Below are 17,709 nucleotides of genomic sequence, written 5' to 3'. Positions count from 1 at the left end.
GGCAGCGCCCCCTGCCGGCCCCGGGGCGCGCAGCATCGGGGCGAGTGGCGAGGGGACCCCGGGCCGGCGGGGCCTGTTTGACGGGAGTCGGCGGCCGCACGGCGCTTCCCGGGAGGCGGTCCCGGTCCCGGGCTCTTTGCCGCAATGGCGACGATGAAGTCAGAGACGTCGCACGAGTTCTTCCCGCAGCCCTGGGGCCGACCGCCTGGTCGGCTGGCGCAGCTCAATATTGGCGACAAAAATACCAGAAACAGCCCAGCCGGCTCCCCCCGTGCCGGAGATGAGCACCTGATGACGGCTGGCCCCAATCATCAGCTCTGGGGATACGGGGAGCAGTTGCTAAAACTCAGCGGTGAGCGGAAGGGACCTGATGACAAGGCCAGGGTAGGAGCACGTGGGTTCTAAGGAGAAACGGGGTGATGGTGGAAAAGATGGATGGATGATGGAAAAGATGGTGAGGTGGAAACGGGGGTACCGAAAACGTTTCCCCGCCTGATGCATTGTCCCCCAAGGTCCACCTGAGCTGCCCGGCCCCCTGCAAAGGGAGGTGGCGCTGGGAGGGTGAGAATCGGGGTTTTGCGTGGGGACAGCCCCAGGCTCTGGCGGTACCAGGGCAAGGTGGCACGAGTTGGGAGCAGGCTGTGCCTGGTCAAAGCTGGGGGCGAGCCGAGCACCCCGGCAGGGATGGCACAGCCGAGGGTCCTTCCGACCGCAGACCCCAGCAGAGGCGCAAATGCCGACGGATGGGGTTACAGGGAAAAGACCCGCTCCCGGGTTTGGCTCGGGGCCAGGGGAACACCGGACTGCCCCAGAGCCGGAGCGTGAGGGGCAGTGAGCGAAAATGCGGGGCTGCGGTGAGTCCAGCAGGCGAGCCTGCAGCGAGCCGAGCGCTGTCGTGCGGAATGTGCTGGGCACGTGTCACCGCTGGGCCGGCACGGCGCGATACAGACACGGTGGCCACGGCGGGGTTAATGCAAACCCATCAGGTCAGCGAAGCCCCCGGAGACCGACAGCGGACTCGGCAGCGCGCGGCCCCGCGGAGCCCCCGCGGCACTCGGTCCCGGCCGGGGCAAGGGCAGACGCTGTGTTCGGCGGGACACAGCAGGCCGGGGCCGTGGGAGGGGACTGCCCCGTGCATCGAGGACGGGCCCCGCCCCCGCCGAGGCCCGAGCAGCGTCGAGAACCGGGGCGATGAGGCGGAGGGGCGGGCCCGGCTGCGGAGACCCCGCCCCCGCCGCCGGCAGCCCATTGGCCGGCGCCGCGTAACGCAGCGCCCAATCAGGAGCTGCCACACGGCAGATCCGGATGCGGGGGCGGGACTTCCGGCTGCGGCCCCGGCGCTTCTTCAGCCGCCGCTCCCGGACCTGCCGGACCCGGACCCGCCGCTCCCGCCGTCATGATCGCGCCCCGGGCCCTGCTGCGGGCCCTGCCTGCCTCACTGCTGCCGTTCCTGCTGCTCGCCCTCGGCGCTCGCGCCTCCGACGTGGTGGAGCTCAGCGATGCCGATTTCGAGAGTGGCCTGGCGGAGCGCCCGGGGCTGGTGCTCGTGGAGTTCTTCGCGCCCTGGTGAGGGGCCGCTGGGGGCGGGGGGGCCGGGGGCGGGCCGAGACGGGTACTCGGCCGGTCTGACTCCCTTCCGTGCCCCTAGGTGCGGGCACTGCAAGCGGTTGGCGCCGGAATACGAGTCGGCCGCGACCCGGCTGAAGGGAATCGTGCCTCTCGTGAAGGTGAGCACAGGCTCCCGCGTTGGGGCCGACCCGGAGGCGGCCAGCGACCGGACTTCTGCTCCGCAGATCCGACGGGCGTCGTTTCTTTGATGCCTTGGAGCCCTAAAATAATCTGGAAGCCGATCCTTGCAGGGCTGCAGCCGCGCAGCTGGTGTGCAGAGGGTGTGTGAGCGCTCGCCCCAGCCGGGGAAATAGGCTTGCTCTGAGCTGTGTGATGAGGCTGAGAGTGAGCACCGTGCTTCACATACCCATTGAGGCTTGCTGACCAGAGGAAGCTACAATCTTTCTGCCACAAAACTTGTAGGGTTTTCTCAAATCAGAATCTCTCTCTTCCGTTATGGGAAGTGGCATGGAGTCTTGGCACCATGCCGTCCTGGTCAGGTCAGCCTGTTTTCTTCAGGTGTTATATGAACTTCAAGATTGATGAGGTGCTGAGAAATTCCTTGTCATTGATTGCAAGAAGCTATCCTTTCTAGTATTTTTTTGATGTGTAGTCTGGTGAAACTTGGAACTATTTAGTCTTTCCAGTATTTTCTCAAATATTTTTCTGGGCCTCTCACTATACCTGTGCTACCTCTTTCCCAGTCTGGGCTGTCCAGCAGCAGGCAGTGTGTGACAGATCCCTCTAGTCCCTTGGCTGGGTTGGGTGTGTTAGGGCTGATCTCAGGCTGAGTAGCAAGATTTCTTTTCCTTTAGGTTGACTGTACAGCAAACTCCAACACCTGTAACAAGTATGGAGTCAGTGGATATCCCACATTAAAGATTTTTCGAGATGGAGAAGAGGCAGGGACCTATGATGGGCCCAGAACAGCAGGTAAGAGCTGGTTGGCAGCGTCTGGCTTGCTGAGCTGCTGCAGGAGGCAGGCCCACATGTAACAGCTTAGTGTCCAGGGATGCAGAGAAGGTTCCCACCTACCCATACATCCCCCAACCCCTTACCGTTTCCAGAACTCTGTGCTGGCAAAGCCTGGGCTGTTTATTTTCCCTTAAAGCTCTCCTTTAAAGGTGAAGGTTTCCACGTTAGCTCCTAGCTCCCAGGATGCTAGAAAGTTCCTCTGTGAAGCTGATGGGAGCAGTCCTTCAGTTCACATATGTGTTGTATGGGAGATGTGTATGGATTCTGCAGAAACAATTTTTGGTTTAGGAAGCTTGAAAAATGTGTTGTGGAACTTGGTATTGATCCCTTTAATTATTTTGCTAATCTTTCAAGATGGGATTGTCAGCCATCTCAAGAAACAGGCGGGACCTGCTTCGGTGGCTCTCAGTTCTGTGGCTGAGTTTGAGAAGTTCATTGGCGATAAAGATGCTTCTGTCGTGGGTGAGTAGAGGTAGTGCATCATGAAATGAGTGGGCGCTGGGCTCTGGGAGCTTGTGTGGAAAGATCAGAGGCAGTACCACAGGCTGTAGCAAAAGAAATTCCAGATGGACATGAACAAAAGCACTGCTGGTAATGAGAACAATAAAGCCCTAGAACATGTATCCAGAGGGATTTAAAAACATCCAACCTGAAAGATTTTCACAACTTAGTTGGACAAAGCTTTCAGCAACCTAGTCTGGCTGGGGCTGGTTGTACTTCAAGTGGGAGATTGGACTTGAGGACCTCTGGGTATTCCTTCCAAACTTTTTTATTTTTTTCCTGGCCATCTGGCTTTGTTGGCTCCCCTGGTACCATAGTATATATTTTCCAAAAGTTGTTGCTTTCTTTGCTGGCTGACAACAGGTAGCTTTGGGTGTTGGAAGGTGCATTTGTTGGTCTGGTGTCATCAGAGGACTGTTGGCATCGGGTGATGTGTCTGTGGTTACATGTGGCTACAGCAGATGGTGCAGCTCAGGTGCCATCTTGTAGGTATAACCACATGAGCATTAATCAGCATTCCTAAACTTACTGTTATTAAGTGCCAGTGGCTGTTGTTATACAGTCACCAGTGGATGTCTGGGTGTTCAGGGGACAATTGTCCTTGGCTAAATGCCCAAGTTGGGCTTCTCCTGAGTACCATCCTGCTGCTGGAAAGGAGGGGGTGCAAGGAGGTTCCAAAACGTGGGAGAGAAGCTGTCGAAGGTAAAGGCCTCAACATGCATTGAAGGACTGGATTCAGGACTGATCCCAGTGCATTGTAGAGAAAAATGCTGAGAGCTGCAGAGGGTCCGCAGCTGGGTTGGTTTGAGGTCACAGTCTCCCTTTCTGCTGCAGGCTTCTTTGGTGATGCATCTGGGGATGCTTACTCGGAGTTCATGAAAGCAGCCAACAGCCTCAGGGATAACTACCGCTTTGCGCACACCACCGAGGAGCAGCTGGTGCAGAAGTACAGGGAAGATGGAGAGTAAGTTACTTAATACAAAGATTCCTTGTTATTGAGGCATTTGGAACAAATTCATGGATGCCAGTTGTTAACTGGTTTCACTTTCTAAACATAGCTTAAGGTCTGGTTTCTTCCCCAGCTGACAGTGGTGTTTCTTTTGAATTGAGATAGAAAGGTGTAAATGGGTAGAGGCTCTGAAGCATTCGTGTCTGCCTCTGGGTGGAAAGTATCTCAACAGAGACCTTTTACTTCCATATTCCTTGTTATGGTGGGAGTTTTGTTTCTCATTGTGGCCTGTGTCTGAATCATGGAGAAGGCTCTGACAGGTACACCTAATGCACTAGTGGCACCAAAAAGCTAGACAGTGTTGTTTGAGCTATGAACGATGAGCGGGGATTGTCACTGGAGATTGGGTTCTTGCCTCATCTGGCTGCTGTCCTTGGACTCCCAGGGACATTTTGGACTAATTCACAATACCTGCTTCCCTGCAGAGGTATTGTCTTATTCCGTCCTCCACGGCTGACCAACAAGTTTGAGGAGAGCTCTATCAAGTATCCAGAAGACAAAATCACCAGTGGAAAGATTAAGAAATTCATCCAAGAGAACATGTGAGTGATGCTTCACCCGCAAATGTGACAGACTGGCTCCAGTTGGCTTTGTCCCTGTCAGAGCTTGTTTTCCCAGCTGGCATTGCTGCCACTCCCTGCTGCATGTCTTGGCACTGCTTCACTTTGGGGACACCTTCTTGAAATCCTGGCCTGGCTGTTGGCATGCACTCTCCAGATTCTAACCACGATTCTGTTTAAAAACAGAATCTGTGAGAACTGTGCTAACTTTGGCCTTACTTGGGTCAGCTCTAGCCACTGATGTGGCTGGAGATGGAGATTTGACTCAGAATAACCTGGTACAGGAATGAGCAAAGTGTTTCTTCTTGAGGCCTGATCAGTCACGGCATTTAACACTCCCGGGTGGGAAGCAAGTGTGCTGTGTCAAGCCTGTTCTGGGGTCATGGACTCTGCTAATAACCTCTCTCGTTGACAGCTTTGGTATCTGCCCACACATGACTGAAGACAACAAAGACTTGATCCAGGGCAAGGACCTGCTGGTGGCATACTACGACGTTGACTATGAGAAGAATGCAAAGGGATCCAACTACTGGCGCAACAGGTGGGAGTGGTGGGGGGTAAATCAGCCTCGGACTGTTCCTGCCTTGCTGCAGTTCCATAGCTTGGGTGACAGTCCTCTGAAACCCTGCATGATTGCTCTTGCATCCCTGGTCCTTAGGGACTTAGACCTTACCCACAAACTGCCTCACTGCTGTGGTGTGCAATTCTGCCCTTCGTGCCTGAGGCCCTGGGGTCACGCAGGTGGAGGATGGAAACACGCAACACTTGCCTCAGTCACCACAGACACAAGCTTACTGGTCTGCTTCTCAGCACCATTTCTACAGGACTTGGCTCTGAAGAGCACTTTGTGCCGCTGAATTCCTAGCCTGATGTGCACGTCATCCTGAAGGGTGTCACATCATGTGGAAGAAGATGTTCCAAGAAATAATGCTTTGTGGTTTTGTTTGTTATTTTTTCCCCTCAGAGTTATGATGATTGCAAAGAAGTTCTTGGATGCTGGCCACAAGCTGTCTTATGCTGTTGCTAGTCGGAAAACCTTTGGCCATGAGCTTTCTGAGTTTGGTCTGGACAGCAGCGTGGGCGAGGCCCCTGTCGTTGCCATCAGAACTGCCAAAGGAGATAAATATGTCATGCAAGAAGAGTTCTCGTGAGTTCTTGAACTTGGTGGTAGTGGGTGTCACTTGATGGACTTTGGTCTAGAGGTCTCTGACCAGATGATTTAACGAAGCTTTCCTCCAAGCTTTGTTAGCTTGGAGGAAACAGGAAAACTCAATGTTCCAGCTGGAAGATATAAGTGCTGGGTCAAAATGGCTCCTGCTCATGTGTTTTCCTGCTCTCCAGAAAGCTTGCAGCCCCTCCTGTTACACAAAGGGAGAGAATTTAATTCAAGATACTGAAATGTCTGGTTAGGAATTAGGGTGCAATAAAGGGCAGAAGGAATAGTTGTACCTTTCATTTTGAAAAAAACCTGAAGGATGCTGGAAGGCCTAAAACCTTGAATGGGATGTGCATCCAGCCTCCTGTCAGAGCCCTTAAGGACATCCTTGCACTTGTTCTGGGGTCTACTAAGCCAGCCCCAGACTGGCGCTGTCAGAGATACAGGTGGCATCTGTTGTGTGGGTGGAAGGAGCTTAAATAAGCCTTGAAAGTTTCCCCCTCTCATGCTGTGTGTGTGATGATGGCTGTAACATCACTTTTCTTTTAGCCGTGACGGAAAGGCTCTGGAGAGATTCCTGCAAGATTACTTTGATGGAAACTTGAAAAAGTACCTGAAATCAGAGCCTGTCCCTGAAAGCAACGATGGCCCCGTAAAGGTGAGTGGTGCTTATGGCTGCAGAGACACTGCTCAGCAGCAGCTTCCTGTGCCTATGTGAAGTGCTGGTAGTGTGGCACGGTGGCAACTCAAGAGGCCTCTGTGGTGATAGAGGAATTACTCACTCCCTTGTTCCACTGCAGCTTTCTGAGGCAAGGGAGACATGCAGCTTGGGTTCTGTTTTTTTCTCTCAGCATAGTAGCTGCTGCTTGGCCACAACAGTTACATGCTTCATGAATGCAGCAGCATCCAGATTTCCGGGGATTACACAAAGGCCTGCCCTCTTGGCTTGTGCTCCCTCATGGCATGGTCTTCCTATTGGTTGTGACTGCACTATTTTACTGGTTGTGACTCCATGTTCATCTTATCATTGGGATCTGGTATAATTCCTGCCTTTCATCCTCCCAGGCAATTCTGCCCTGAGTAAGAGCATTCCCTGGCCTGGCTTTTTGATGAGTGCCTTATACAGGAGTGTGAGTCACAGGATTCACAGATGTTTTTGGAGGGATGGGGATGGTCTCAGCCAGTCCTGCTAGGCTGATTGCTTGCTGGGATTAAAAAGAAATGGCTTTTATCTTCCTGCAAGGAAACCATATGCAGACCTCACTCAGAGGTAGTGCTGGTAACTTATGGCAGGTTTTTACCTGCATGGTGAAGATGAGGAGTGCTATGTTTGGTTGTCGTGCTGCTCGCTGTGCAGGTGTGGGAGAACCAGGTTTGGGTGGAGTGTGTGGAGCATGTCATATCACAGCCTCATCTCTGACTTGGAAGGAACTAACTGGTTGGATCAAACCTTACAGGTGGTGGTGGCTGAGAACTTTGATGAAATTGTTAATGCACAAGACAAAGATGTCCTGATAGAGTTCTATGCACCATGGTGCGGCCACTGCAAGAATCTGGAGCCCAAATACAAAGAACTGGGGGAGAAGGTAAGTCTGAGACTCTTGCAAATGTGAACTAGAATTTTGCAGCAGTAAATGATCCTGCAGGTTGTTTTTAGCCTCTGTGAAAATGGGGCATAACTGTGCCTTCCTGAGGACTGCAAGTTTTGGTCTCTCTGTGGGGGGCAAATATCTCACAGCAGGATCTGTGGTAGCAACCACACTGGTATATTTGGTCTGTGTTCTTGGCTAGGGCACAGGATTATTCCTTGATTCAGTGACTGGCCTCAACCGCCCAAGTTTCTTTTTGGGTCTTTTCCCTCTGCATGATGATAGTCTCCCATCTAGTGAGGGTTGGTGAAATGGCATTCCCTGTGCACTGTCCTCTGACACCACTGTCCCAGATTGTGCTGACTGCTGGGTTCCTGGATTTTGGAATTGGTTACTGATGGGTTCTTTCTACCCACAGCTCAGCAAAGATCCCAATATCATCATTGCCAAAATGGACGCTACAGCCAATGATGTGCCTTCTCCCTATGAAGTCCGAGGGTAGGTCTGACTGCTGTGTTACCACATGTCTGTCTCTGTCTGACCTCGGCCACAGCACTGAAGAGCTGAAAGAGCCTCACGGGGAAGGGTGTGGGGGTTGCCAGGCAGTAGCTAGGTGACTGCTGGGCAATGGCTCGATGTGGAAAAATCAAGAGTGAAAACAAAATACACTGATCTGCCTGGCTTCTCCAGGATTCTGGTGTCCTGGCTCTGCCTGGAGGTCTGTCCTGCTGCTTTGGAATCTTCTGTGATTCTGTTCCTGGCAATGTGAAAACAAATCCAGGCTTGCTGTTCCAAAAGCAGTTCAGCTAGCAAACTTGAACCTGTGAGCTCAGCCAGATCTGCGGGTGTGGCCCAGCTCTTGGAGGCCATACCTGGTGCCTCAGAGCCACTGAAGCACTGCCATGTTAAACCAGGGCAGTGTGGGATGTGAGTCCCTTCAGCTGGGGCTGGTCTTACAGAAATCAGAACATGTCAGGAGCTCATGTGTTTCTTTTCTCTCTCCAGTTTCCCCACCATCTATTTTGCTCCAGCTGGCAAGAAGCAGAGTCCAAAGAAATATGAGGTGAGTGTTTTGCTGTTCTTGATGCTTTGTAAAGAAGTGAAGAGCACTCAGGTGTTCAAATCATACTCAGGCCTCTTTAGAGTTGGGGGTGGCACCGTGTCCTGTTACCCTGGGAACACACCTGATGGTGATGAATGCTCCTGCTGGGAGTGTTGTACTTTGTGCTGTAGGTCCTGGGGAGAAGTCTGCTTGCAGTCACCTGGGTCTCCTGCCTTGGCACCTGAATCCCCCTGAGGAGAGGGGAAGCCCATGGCAGGTAGAAGTCCTACCTGACTGTTGTTTGCTTTCTGCAGGGGGGCAGAGAAGTGAGTGACTTCATCAGCTACCTGAAGCGGGAGGCAACCAACACTCCTGTGCTGCAGGAGGAAGAGAAATCCAAGAAATCCAAGAAGAAGGTGAAGGAGGATTTGTAAAGTACCTACTTGCCACCTTGTCAGGATGAGCTCTGTGAATTGGGGAAGCACTGGTCAGACTGGGGCCAGTTCTGGGCTGTGGAGAGCCAGTGGCCATGTGGGCCGAGGGGCCCCAGCTGCTGTATCTAGTAATGTTTAATTTCCTGCCGTCTCTTAGCTGCACTGTTGTGGGGCTCCCCAGGCTGGTTTGTTTTGTGGTTTGGGAGGGGGTGGGGGTACAGTTATTTTCTAATTTTTTTTGTACATTTGGAGAAGTGAAACAATAAAATGACCCCCTTAAGAGCAAGTGTCCCTGTCTTGGGGCAACCCATCAGACCTAACAGTGGGATCGTGCTCTTTGTAGGCAGCAGCTTCCTGCTGCAAGTTGTTCCCTGCAGTGAGCCCTCCTAGCCATTGAGTTCAGCCTTTAGTCCATTCTCCTCTTTCCTCAGCTGCCAGAGCCCCTCCAGAATGTAGCAGCAGCAGCAGCCCCGATGTGTTGGGCTTTCGGTGCTGCATTTGCACATGTTTTGGACTGGGGGACTCTGGTCACAAGTGCCTTTGCTGTCTGTGTGCTGCCCTAGCAAGCTCAGAGGTACTGTGACTGTTAGATCAGAGCAGTGCAGGCACATGGAGCAGGCTGGCAAGGGCTTCCCTCAGCAGCAGCAATAAATCAGCTTTGAAGCTGGTGCAGGAGTAGTCAGGTGTAGGGGGAGGAGTGTTAGTACCTACAGCCTCTGTCTGAACACAGGTAGAGCCAGGGCCAAGGGTGTTTGTCACAGACTGGTGCTTGGCTGTGGTGAGGGTAGATAAGACCAGTTAATTATTCCTTCTCGTGCTAAGAAACAGGCTGGTAGCTGTGAGTCTCTTCAGCAGGGGGAGGAGTAGACCGTGTGGTATGGCCTGTGACTGACCCTCTGAGGGTGTTCTGCTGTCCTTTGGGAAGGGCAGGAAAGAGATGGGCTGACCAGGTAGGGGCTGTTGCCCTGGCTCTGGGTTCCTGGACTGCATGCAAGTTGAAGTGAAGCTCAGCACACTCAAAGTATTGTTGCATGGCAGCAGTTACCATGGCAAGAGCCAGAGCTTGCTTTCTCTGTGGATTCCTCCCCCACAACTCAAGGCCTGGGTATCTTATGTTTTGCTGCTGGAATACTCCAGGTACAGTAGGTCATACAAGGCTTATGGTGTACTTCTTTGACTACAGTAGCTGTGCAGTACAACAGTTTCTTTCTCAGCTACATTAGTATTGCAAACCACACCTACCTTCTTGTGCTCTGCTGCTGTGGCAGGTGCTCTGTCCCCTAATGCATGCAGGTGTCGAGGCACCTTTGGAGGAGCATGTGATGTCCAGTGGCCTCTGCACAGACTGGCAGGAGCCCTGCACCTGGCTGTGGGCTCCAGGCACTGCTGCAAGGAAAAGGAATACAACAGGCTCCACTGACAGCTGGCAGTTGCCCATGGAACACCAAACTGGAGTTCTGCTTCCTTCATGGGCAGGGCAGTGCCCTCCATCAAGCCAAGGAGAGCCAGGGAAGTGGTTCTGATCCTGGCGTTGCTCCCTGGTTTGTGACTGTTCACCTGGTGGCAGCTGGGGCACTGAACACAGGTAAAACTCTTCAGCATGTTTGCCCCAGAGCATCACTGCTGCCAGAGCAGCCTGGGTGAAGTTAGCACAGGCCTGGGGAAGCTTTCTGGCAGGAGAGACAGAGGATGAGGAAGGGCTGTGCTGGTGCCTACCCAGATGTCCCTCACTGAGCTTCAATTGAGGAGGAACAGGCATTTGAGGAAGGATCTGTAGATTGTTGCCTGGAATACTTGGCAAACGGAATGGCTACAGACCTTGCTTTCAGTGAGACCTGCATGGAGAGCTGGTCCTGTGTAAGAGCAAAGCCACCACCCAAAGTAACACATTCCCCCAAGCTGGCTCAGGCTTTAGCAAAAGATCTCCAGGTGCTTGGTTCTGCCTCTCCCCCTGCAGGGAGCAGGGAATGAGCTGGCCCCAGGTGCTTCAGGGCAGCTGGAGCAGTCGGCACTGCTTCAGACACAGATCCAGATGAGCAAGAAAAAACTGCAGCAGCGATGTGCCTAGGAGGTCCTGCTTCTTTCAAACTGCAAAATCAGGCTTTTGATGTGAGACAGCTTTCGGTGGAGATATTCACAGTGATTCTTCTGCTGCTAGCTGGGATAAGTCTGGAGGGGGAAAAAAAAATGTATGGATCATGTCCAGGAAGAAACCTGGAGCTGCCCTGCATCTAGCCTCACCTTGAGGTAGTGGTACTGGTGCACAATTGTAGCTTCAAGTGCCTGAAACCCAAAACCCAGGTGGGCAGGACCAGAGCACGGCTCTACGATGCCATCATGCCCAGGTCTGCTGCTTGCCTTGCGTTCCTCTGTTCCTTGCATCAGCCTCTTCATCTTGGCTCCCAGTTGCACCACTCTCCAGTTCCTGCTGCTGCTGAGAGCATGCACGTCGTGGTACTCAGTGCAGTACTGCCTGCCCCAGCTGGGAGACCCTGGGCCTGCAAGACCCATGTGGCAGAACAGGGCCCGTGTTCCTGCCAAGACCCGAGGCCTGAGGGGCAGTGAGCAGGCAGGGCTGTGCCATGGCTGTGCCCAGACCTAGTGCAGCTGTGGGCAATGAGGGAGGAGCTCATCTCGGCCCCTCAGGGTTGTGGGGCTGGGCCAAATTGCACTAAGCAACAGGGAGCCTTGTGGCAATGGATGCCAAGCTCTCTTACTGTAAGTAATGCGGGATTTCTGCTGAGAAGAAGCTGCTCGCCTGGAACCTGGCATGTGGCAAGGACCAGATCATCATGTGGATAAAAGCTCTTTGGAGCCACTCTCCTCCACCGCGGCTAGGTTCTCCACAGGGCCTTTTGGGGAGCCTCTGGGGCTGGGATACAGGGCACAGGGGCTGCCTTGCTCGGCCACACAACTGTGGTAAAGATGGACTGAGGCTTTGAGACTGTGGGCTTCATCCAAGTTTCCACTGTCCATGTGTTTGCCCTGGCCTCCTGGCCAAAGCCTCTCTGCTTGCCGTGAGTCCTGTTTTGGGACACCTGTCTCCTCCCAGGGCACCCTAGGGACTGTTCTGGCCTCTGCTGCATGAGCTGGCAGGGCCATATGCCCCGTGCTGTGCCTCCAACTGGCTGCTGGCCAGAGCACGGATGACACTGGCCTGCAGGAACCAAGACATTCTTCCGATTTCCCCGGTCCCCCAATGCATTCACCCCCACCCTGGCTTTCCCTGCTGTCCCTTCGATTCCCCAACCCCTGGTTGCCCAGGGGACCCTGATCCCCTCGGTTCCCCCTGGCTCCCTGACACTGTGGCCGCCCTGGGCCCTGCGGTTCCCTCATTCACTCCCCAGGTGCCTTGGAAGGCGATCATGGGCCTCGGTGCCCCCTGCAACAATAGCGGCCGCCGGTGAGTCTCGCCGGTGAGCCCCGCCGGCGCCCGATTCCCCCCCGCCAGGCCCGGTTCCCCTGCCGCCGCCTGCAGCCCTGCACCGCCCGCGCCGCCGAGAGCCACAAGTGCAGAAGGCTGAGCCGGAGACCCGGCCCGCAACTTCGGCACCGGAGACGCCCACACAGCTCTGCCTGCAGCCACGGCATTGCCCGGAACGCGCGACGGCGGCGGGCGGTGGGGCAGCAGCGGGCCGGCCGGGCGGCGGGAGCCCCGCGGCGGGGCTCGCCTTGAGCCAGCTATTTTTGCCGCCGGCCCGGACTAATCCCCTGAGCCGCTTCCCGGCATTAGGTAACGGCGCGGCGGCATGCGCTCCGCGGCGTCCCCGGCCCGGGCGACCCCCGGCAGTCGCGGCGCGGCGGGACCGGTGGCGACACGCTCGGTGCGGGCTGGGGGCCGTGGGCACCCGCCGACGAGCCCCGGGTGGGCCCGGACCGAGGCTAGCAGGTAGCGGCGGGCGGCGAGGAGGGCCGGGGGCGGACATGCCGGGCCCGTCGCCCGGCGGGTCCCCGGAGAGGGAGACAGGAGCCGGCGGGCGGCCGCGGGGACCCGGCCGAGACCGGCGGGTGCGGTTTCGGCTGCCTCACACCGCCATCGCGGTGCCGTCGGTGCGCGAGGAGGAGCGGCTCTTCTACCGGCGGCTGGAGGCACTGGCGGTGCCGGGGCCCAGCGGCTTCGGGCCGCTCTTCGCTTCCGACGGTTGGAGCGACTTGACGGGTGAGCGCCGGCGGGCGGCCTCGGGAGAGCCGGGCCGGGGACCCAGGCTAGGACGGCCGGTACCGGGGAGAGTCGGGCAAGGGGTGCCGGTTTCGGGGCTCCCGGCTGGGCTCTCAGCACCTCCTCCCCCGCAGAGGACGGGCTGCTGCGGAAGCGCGTGGTGCGGGCCGGGCCGGGCGGGCCGCGGCCGTTGCCGGGCCAGGAGGTGTCGGTGAAGGTGCTGGGCGCTCTGGAGGACGGCGGGCTGGTGGAGCGGGACCCGCGGCTCATCTTCGTGCCGGGTCACGGGGACGTCGTACAGGTGAGCCCGAACCGGTGCGCGGTTCAGTGCCGTGCGGGCTCAGCGTCGCCCGGGGCTGCGACGCGCCAACCCCGCCCTGCCCATCCACAGGCACTGGAGCTGGGCGTTCCCACCATGCAGCCCGGGGAGGTTTCCTTCTTCCTCGCCGCTTTCCCCTACGCCTACGGCCGCCCGGGCAGGTAGGGCGGGCGAGCAGAGGGACCGGGCAGGCGGGTACTGGAGCAGGCACGGGGCGGGAGGGCAGACGGACCGGGGCGGGCAGGGCACACGGGCAGGGGTCGGGGGCAGCCGGCGCTGTACCAGCAGGGAGCCCGACGTGCCGCCCGAGGCGCCGCTGCTGTTCGAGGTTACGCTGCTAGAGGTGCGGGACGGCCCCGACCCGCAGGCGCTGCCGCCCGCTGTCCGCCTGCGCCTGGGCTCGCAGCGCCGGGAGCGGGGCAACTTCCACTTCGCGCGGGGTGACTTCGCGGCGGCGCTGCGTTCGTACCGGCTGTCACTACGCGCCCTGGACGGCCCCATCACCGGTGAGACCGGACGGGAAGGAGGGCCCGGGGCTGCGGGGCTGGGGTGCTGAGGTCGCCACTCGCCCTGCAGCTCCGCCCGGGCCCGAGGAGGAAGAGGAGCTGCGGGAGCAGCGCGTGAAGTGCCTCAACAACTGCGCGGCCGCTGAGCTGAAGCTGGGGCGGGCGGAGGAGGCGCTGGTGGCCTGCGAGGCGGCCCTGCGGATCAGCCCCGACAACGGTCGGGCGTTACTCCGGCGCGGGCAGGTGGGACTCGCATCGCCCCACACCGCCCTGCTCCCCTCGGCCCGGCCGTCCGCTACCCTCCGCTCCTCTCTCCGCAGCTGCTGGCAGAGCAGGGCCGGGACGCAGAGGCGGCGCTCGTCCTGAGGAGAGCCCTGGAGCTGGACCCGGCCAACAAGGTGTGGGAGGCGGGGGTCCCACAGGACATGGTGCCAGGAGTGATGGGGAGGATCCCGCAGGAGTCGGTACTGGGTTCGTCGGGTGTCCCACCGGAGCCCTGCCCGCCGCAGCTGCTCCTCGCCTGCAGGTGATCCACACCGAGCTCTCACGGCTGGCGAAGCGCCAGAGCCGCCCGTCCAGCACCGCCCCGCAGAATCCCCACCGCGACCCCATGCCGCCACCGAGCCCCGAGTGCGTAGGCGAATCAGGCTGTGCAGGGACGGATGCCCGTCCCGCACCCTCTTGGCGCGGACGGTGCCCATAGCCGTCGCCTCCCGTAGATCCCCCGCACCGCCCGCGGCGGAAGGAGCGGTCTGAGCGGCCCCGCAGCGCCCCAGAGCCTGACCGAGGAGATGGAAGAGCTCTCATACCGTCCTCCTCGCATCGCCCTACACTCCCTGAGGCGGAGAAGAACGCTGCGGGGGGAAGGGCTGAGGAAGGGGCGGGACAGCGCCCCGCCCCCGTCCCGCACCTTCCGCATGGCTCTCCCCGCTCCGCAGCGCTGCCCGCACGGCGCGTGACGTCACGATGGGGGTGGTCCCCCATGGCACGCATCCTGACGCGCGGGGGCGGCTGCGGCGCTTGCGCCCAATCTTCCGGCTTTTTCGCCCCCGCCGGCAGAAGAGCGGCCGTAGCCCGCGGCCAATCAGGCGGGGCCTTGCCGGAGAGACGCGCCAATGGGAGTGCAGCGGGGGGTGGATCGGCGCGATGATTGGCTGTGGCTCCCCTTAAAGCATGGCGTGGGGCGGAGCGTGGGGGGGGTCAGTGCGGGACGTGGCGGTGGAGTGGAGGTGGGAGGGAGCGGCGCCATGACCCGTGAGTTGGGGTGGGGGGGGGGGGGGGGAAGGAAGGAAAGAAAGAAAGGGGGTTTGTGCTGGGGCTGACGAGTGTGGTGGGTCGGGGTGGGGGAGGCTGTCCTGGGACTCAGGAGTGCGGTGGGGCCGGGGTCAGGGGCCATACCACGATCCGCCGGTGAGCCGCGACCCGCCCTGCGGGCAGCGGTCGGGCCGGGGTGTGGGGGGCGGGTTGCGCCCCGGCCCTTAAGCGGGGCCGGGCTGCGCTGAGGCGGGCGCGCCGTGGCAGGCGGGAACCAGCGCGAACTGGCGCGGCAGAAGAACCTGAAGAAGCAGAGCGACTCGGGCAAGGGCAAGCGGCGGGACGACGGGCTCTCGGCTGCCGCCCGCAAGCAGAGGTGAGCGCCGGGCCGGCCCCGCCGGCTTCCCCCGCCCCGCTCCCCGCTCCCGCCCCGCGGCGGTGCCGGCCCCGCCGCCAGCCCCGCCGCGCTCCCTGCAGGGACTCGGAGATCATGCAGCAGAAGCAGAAGAAGGCCGATGAGAAGAAGGAGGGCAACAAGTAGCGGGCGGCCTCGCCGGGCCGCCGCCCCAGGGCCGGTCCCGCCGGCAGGATGCCCCGCGCCGCCCCAGGCCGGGTCCCGCCGGGACCCCCGGCATCGCCCCGCGCCCTGCGGCGCCGTCCCCTATTAAAGTAGCTGTGGAGCCCTGCACGCTGCGTCTGCTCGTCCGTGCGCCGGGCGGGGGGTGGGCGAGCATGGGTGCTGCCGACGGAGCAATCGCGTCCGCGGAGCGAAGGACCGAGCGCGGCCGTCGCAGAGTCAAGCGGCGGCATCTTGACGGTGAGGAACAAAGGTGGGGTCGGGCCTGGGCGGTCCTTGGGGCAGCAGCCGGGGATCAGCGTGGGGGCTGAGGACCGAACGCCCCGGGGCGGGTGGGAGAGCCGGGAGCCTCCAGGAACGAAGCTGGAGAGTATGGCGCTGGAGCGGGCCGGGGCGCAGCGAGGGCTCAGGGCCGGTCGGAGGGCGGCGGTGGAGAGATGGCGGCCGGGCCTGCGCACCGGGGGAGAACCGCGCTGCGGCACGGCCGGGGCGGGCCCAGCTGTAGCTGCCCGTGCGCCGCGCTGTGTCCGGCAGCAGCGCGGAGCCGTCGGCGTGGCGGTGCTGAGGTCCAGCCCAGTGCGGAGACCGGTGCCGATAGCCCTCTTCATCTCCCTGCAGGGCCAGAATCGTGGCGTCAGCCTGATCCGGCAGCACGGGGACAGGTCTTGGGGTCGGGTCCCGCGGCAGCCTGCATTCCTCACCGAGCCAGTTGCAGCACCGCCTCCACCACGCTGGTGCTGTCCTTGGCGCTGGTCTCGCAGAACAGGCAGCCGTGGGCCTGGGGGTGGCAGTGGGGCCCTGGTTACCCAGGGGGCCCTGAGAAGCTGCTGCTCGCTATGGCCAGTTGCAGCCTCTGACCTGTGTGGACCCCTTCTGCCTAGCCAGGCTGCAGGTCCGACTTGTTCCCCACCAACATCAATGGCTGTGACTGCTTGGTGTCCTGCAGGATGGAAGGGTGGCATGGGGCTCTTTGGGGCTGGCAGCCTACAGCCACATTGGCTGCCTCCCATCATGCCTCTGCTGAGCCTGGGAGCCAAATGCAGTTCCGGGCCTGATACAAACACTAGGAAGAGGGAAAACGTTGGGGGAAGCACTCCCACTTTCCTGGGGGGTCCCCATTGCCTGGCAGTAGCCCAGCTCCTGCCTGTCTCATTCCTATTCCCCAGGACAGGTTGGGGCACAGCACATCCTACCCTCCTGAAGCCTCAAGGCTCCTGCCCCTCTCTTGGGGGCTGTTGTCTTGGACCCTTCCCACCTTGATGTCCTCAGTCCACTGGCGGATGCTGAGGAAGCTGCTCAGGGAGCTGATTTTGTAGAGGAGCAGCACGCCATGGGCTTTGTGGAATTAGGATTGGGTGATACTCCGTTACCTAAGGCTGGGGGTGTCACTGCTGCTGGTGCAGTGACTGGCTGCTGTGGGGCTGCTGCTGGAACCCTGGCACAGCCCCAGGCCTCCTGGCCCTATGCTCTCACGTCTCCTGCCCAGCTGTGTCCCAGATCTGTAATGTGGCTTGTTCCCCATCCACCGGCAGCTGCTTGATCTAGAAGTCCACCCTTGCTAGGAGGAACACTCAGGCCCTTCTCCTGTGCATCTGCCCTGGCTGTGGGGTCAGGGGTGCTGGGGACTCATGCCAAGGGTGCTGGGGATGTCCCCTCAGCATGCATTTATGCAGAGGTACAGTAGGAAGCTGGACTTCCCTGTGTCCCTATCCCCAGCCAGCACCAGCTGGTACATGGCGCAGGTCCCTCCCCTCACACCCCTGTTGTGACAAGGGAGGTGGGTGCCAATACAGGGGTGTGCTCAGCTCCTCCATCCTGGCCCTTCACACCACATGGGGCAGTCTGGTTACCTCTGGGGTAAAGGCAGGAGGCTTCCTCTTGCCAAAGCACTGCAGGGTCCCTCTGCCTCACACCTCTGAGGGCCAGGGGCCTGCTGGGTGACAGGAGTCATGGTGAGGGGCCCAAGCCTAGGAGCTGCAGGTGAGCAGACCTGTGCCCCTCTTTGGGCCAGGGGAAGGCC

At 59.1% G+C, this 17,709-nt stretch overlaps 3 protein-coding genes across 3 annotated transcripts; all 3 read left to right on the top strand.

Annotated features, from left to right (window-relative positions):
• Window positions 1-1,290: 1,290 nt before the first annotated feature.
• PDIA3 (protein disulfide isomerase family A member 3) lies at window positions 1,291-9,160 on the top strand. Its single transcript, XM_032122881.1, is given in 14 exon segments — window positions 1,291-1,370; window positions 1,372-1,566; window positions 1,649-1,727; window positions 2,424-2,541; window positions 2,938-3,045; window positions 3,919-4,048; window positions 4,519-4,635; window positions 5,069-5,194; window positions 5,618-5,800; window positions 6,359-6,467; window positions 7,267-7,395; window positions 7,817-7,896; window positions 8,404-8,461; window positions 8,755-9,160. Coding segments are annotated over 14 exon segments (1,617 nt in total). The 5' UTR covers window positions 1,291-1,305; the 3' UTR covers window positions 8,875-9,160.
• A 3,352-nt stretch (window positions 9,161-12,512) lies between these two features.
• LOC116450415 (peptidyl-prolyl cis-trans isomerase FKBP8-like) lies at window positions 12,513-14,095 on the top strand. Its single transcript, XM_032122882.1, has 4 exons — window positions 12,513-13,033; window positions 13,168-13,334; window positions 13,425-13,513; window positions 13,929-14,095. The coding sequence occupies exons 1-4, from the start codon at window positions 12,799-12,801 to the stop codon at window positions 14,002-14,004; spliced, it is 567 nt and encodes a 188-aa protein (XP_031978773.1). The 5' UTR covers window positions 12,513-12,798; the 3' UTR covers window positions 14,005-14,095.
• Window positions 14,096-15,006: 911 nt separating this feature from the next.
• On the top strand, window positions 15,007-15,800 carry SERF2 (small EDRK-rich factor 2). The gene is made up of 3 exons (XM_032122883.1): window positions 15,007-15,112; window positions 15,380-15,488; window positions 15,590-15,800. Exons 1-3 carry the CDS (start codon window positions 15,106-15,108, stop codon window positions 15,651-15,653), a joined length of 180 nt encoding a protein of 59 aa, XP_031978774.1. The 5' UTR covers window positions 15,007-15,105; the 3' UTR covers window positions 15,654-15,800.
• Window positions 15,801-17,709: the final 1,909 nt, after the last annotated feature.

The sequence above is a fragment of the Corvus moneduloides genome, chromosome 13 (genome assembly GCF_009650955.1).
Source record: "Corvus moneduloides isolate bCorMon1 chromosome 13, bCorMon1.pri, whole genome shotgun sequence".
NCBI lineage: Eukaryota > Metazoa > Chordata > Aves > Passeriformes > Corvidae > Corvus > Corvus moneduloides.
The sequence above is the reverse complement of the archived record's forward strand: the minus strand, read 5'-3'. Positions and strand labels throughout refer to the sequence as shown.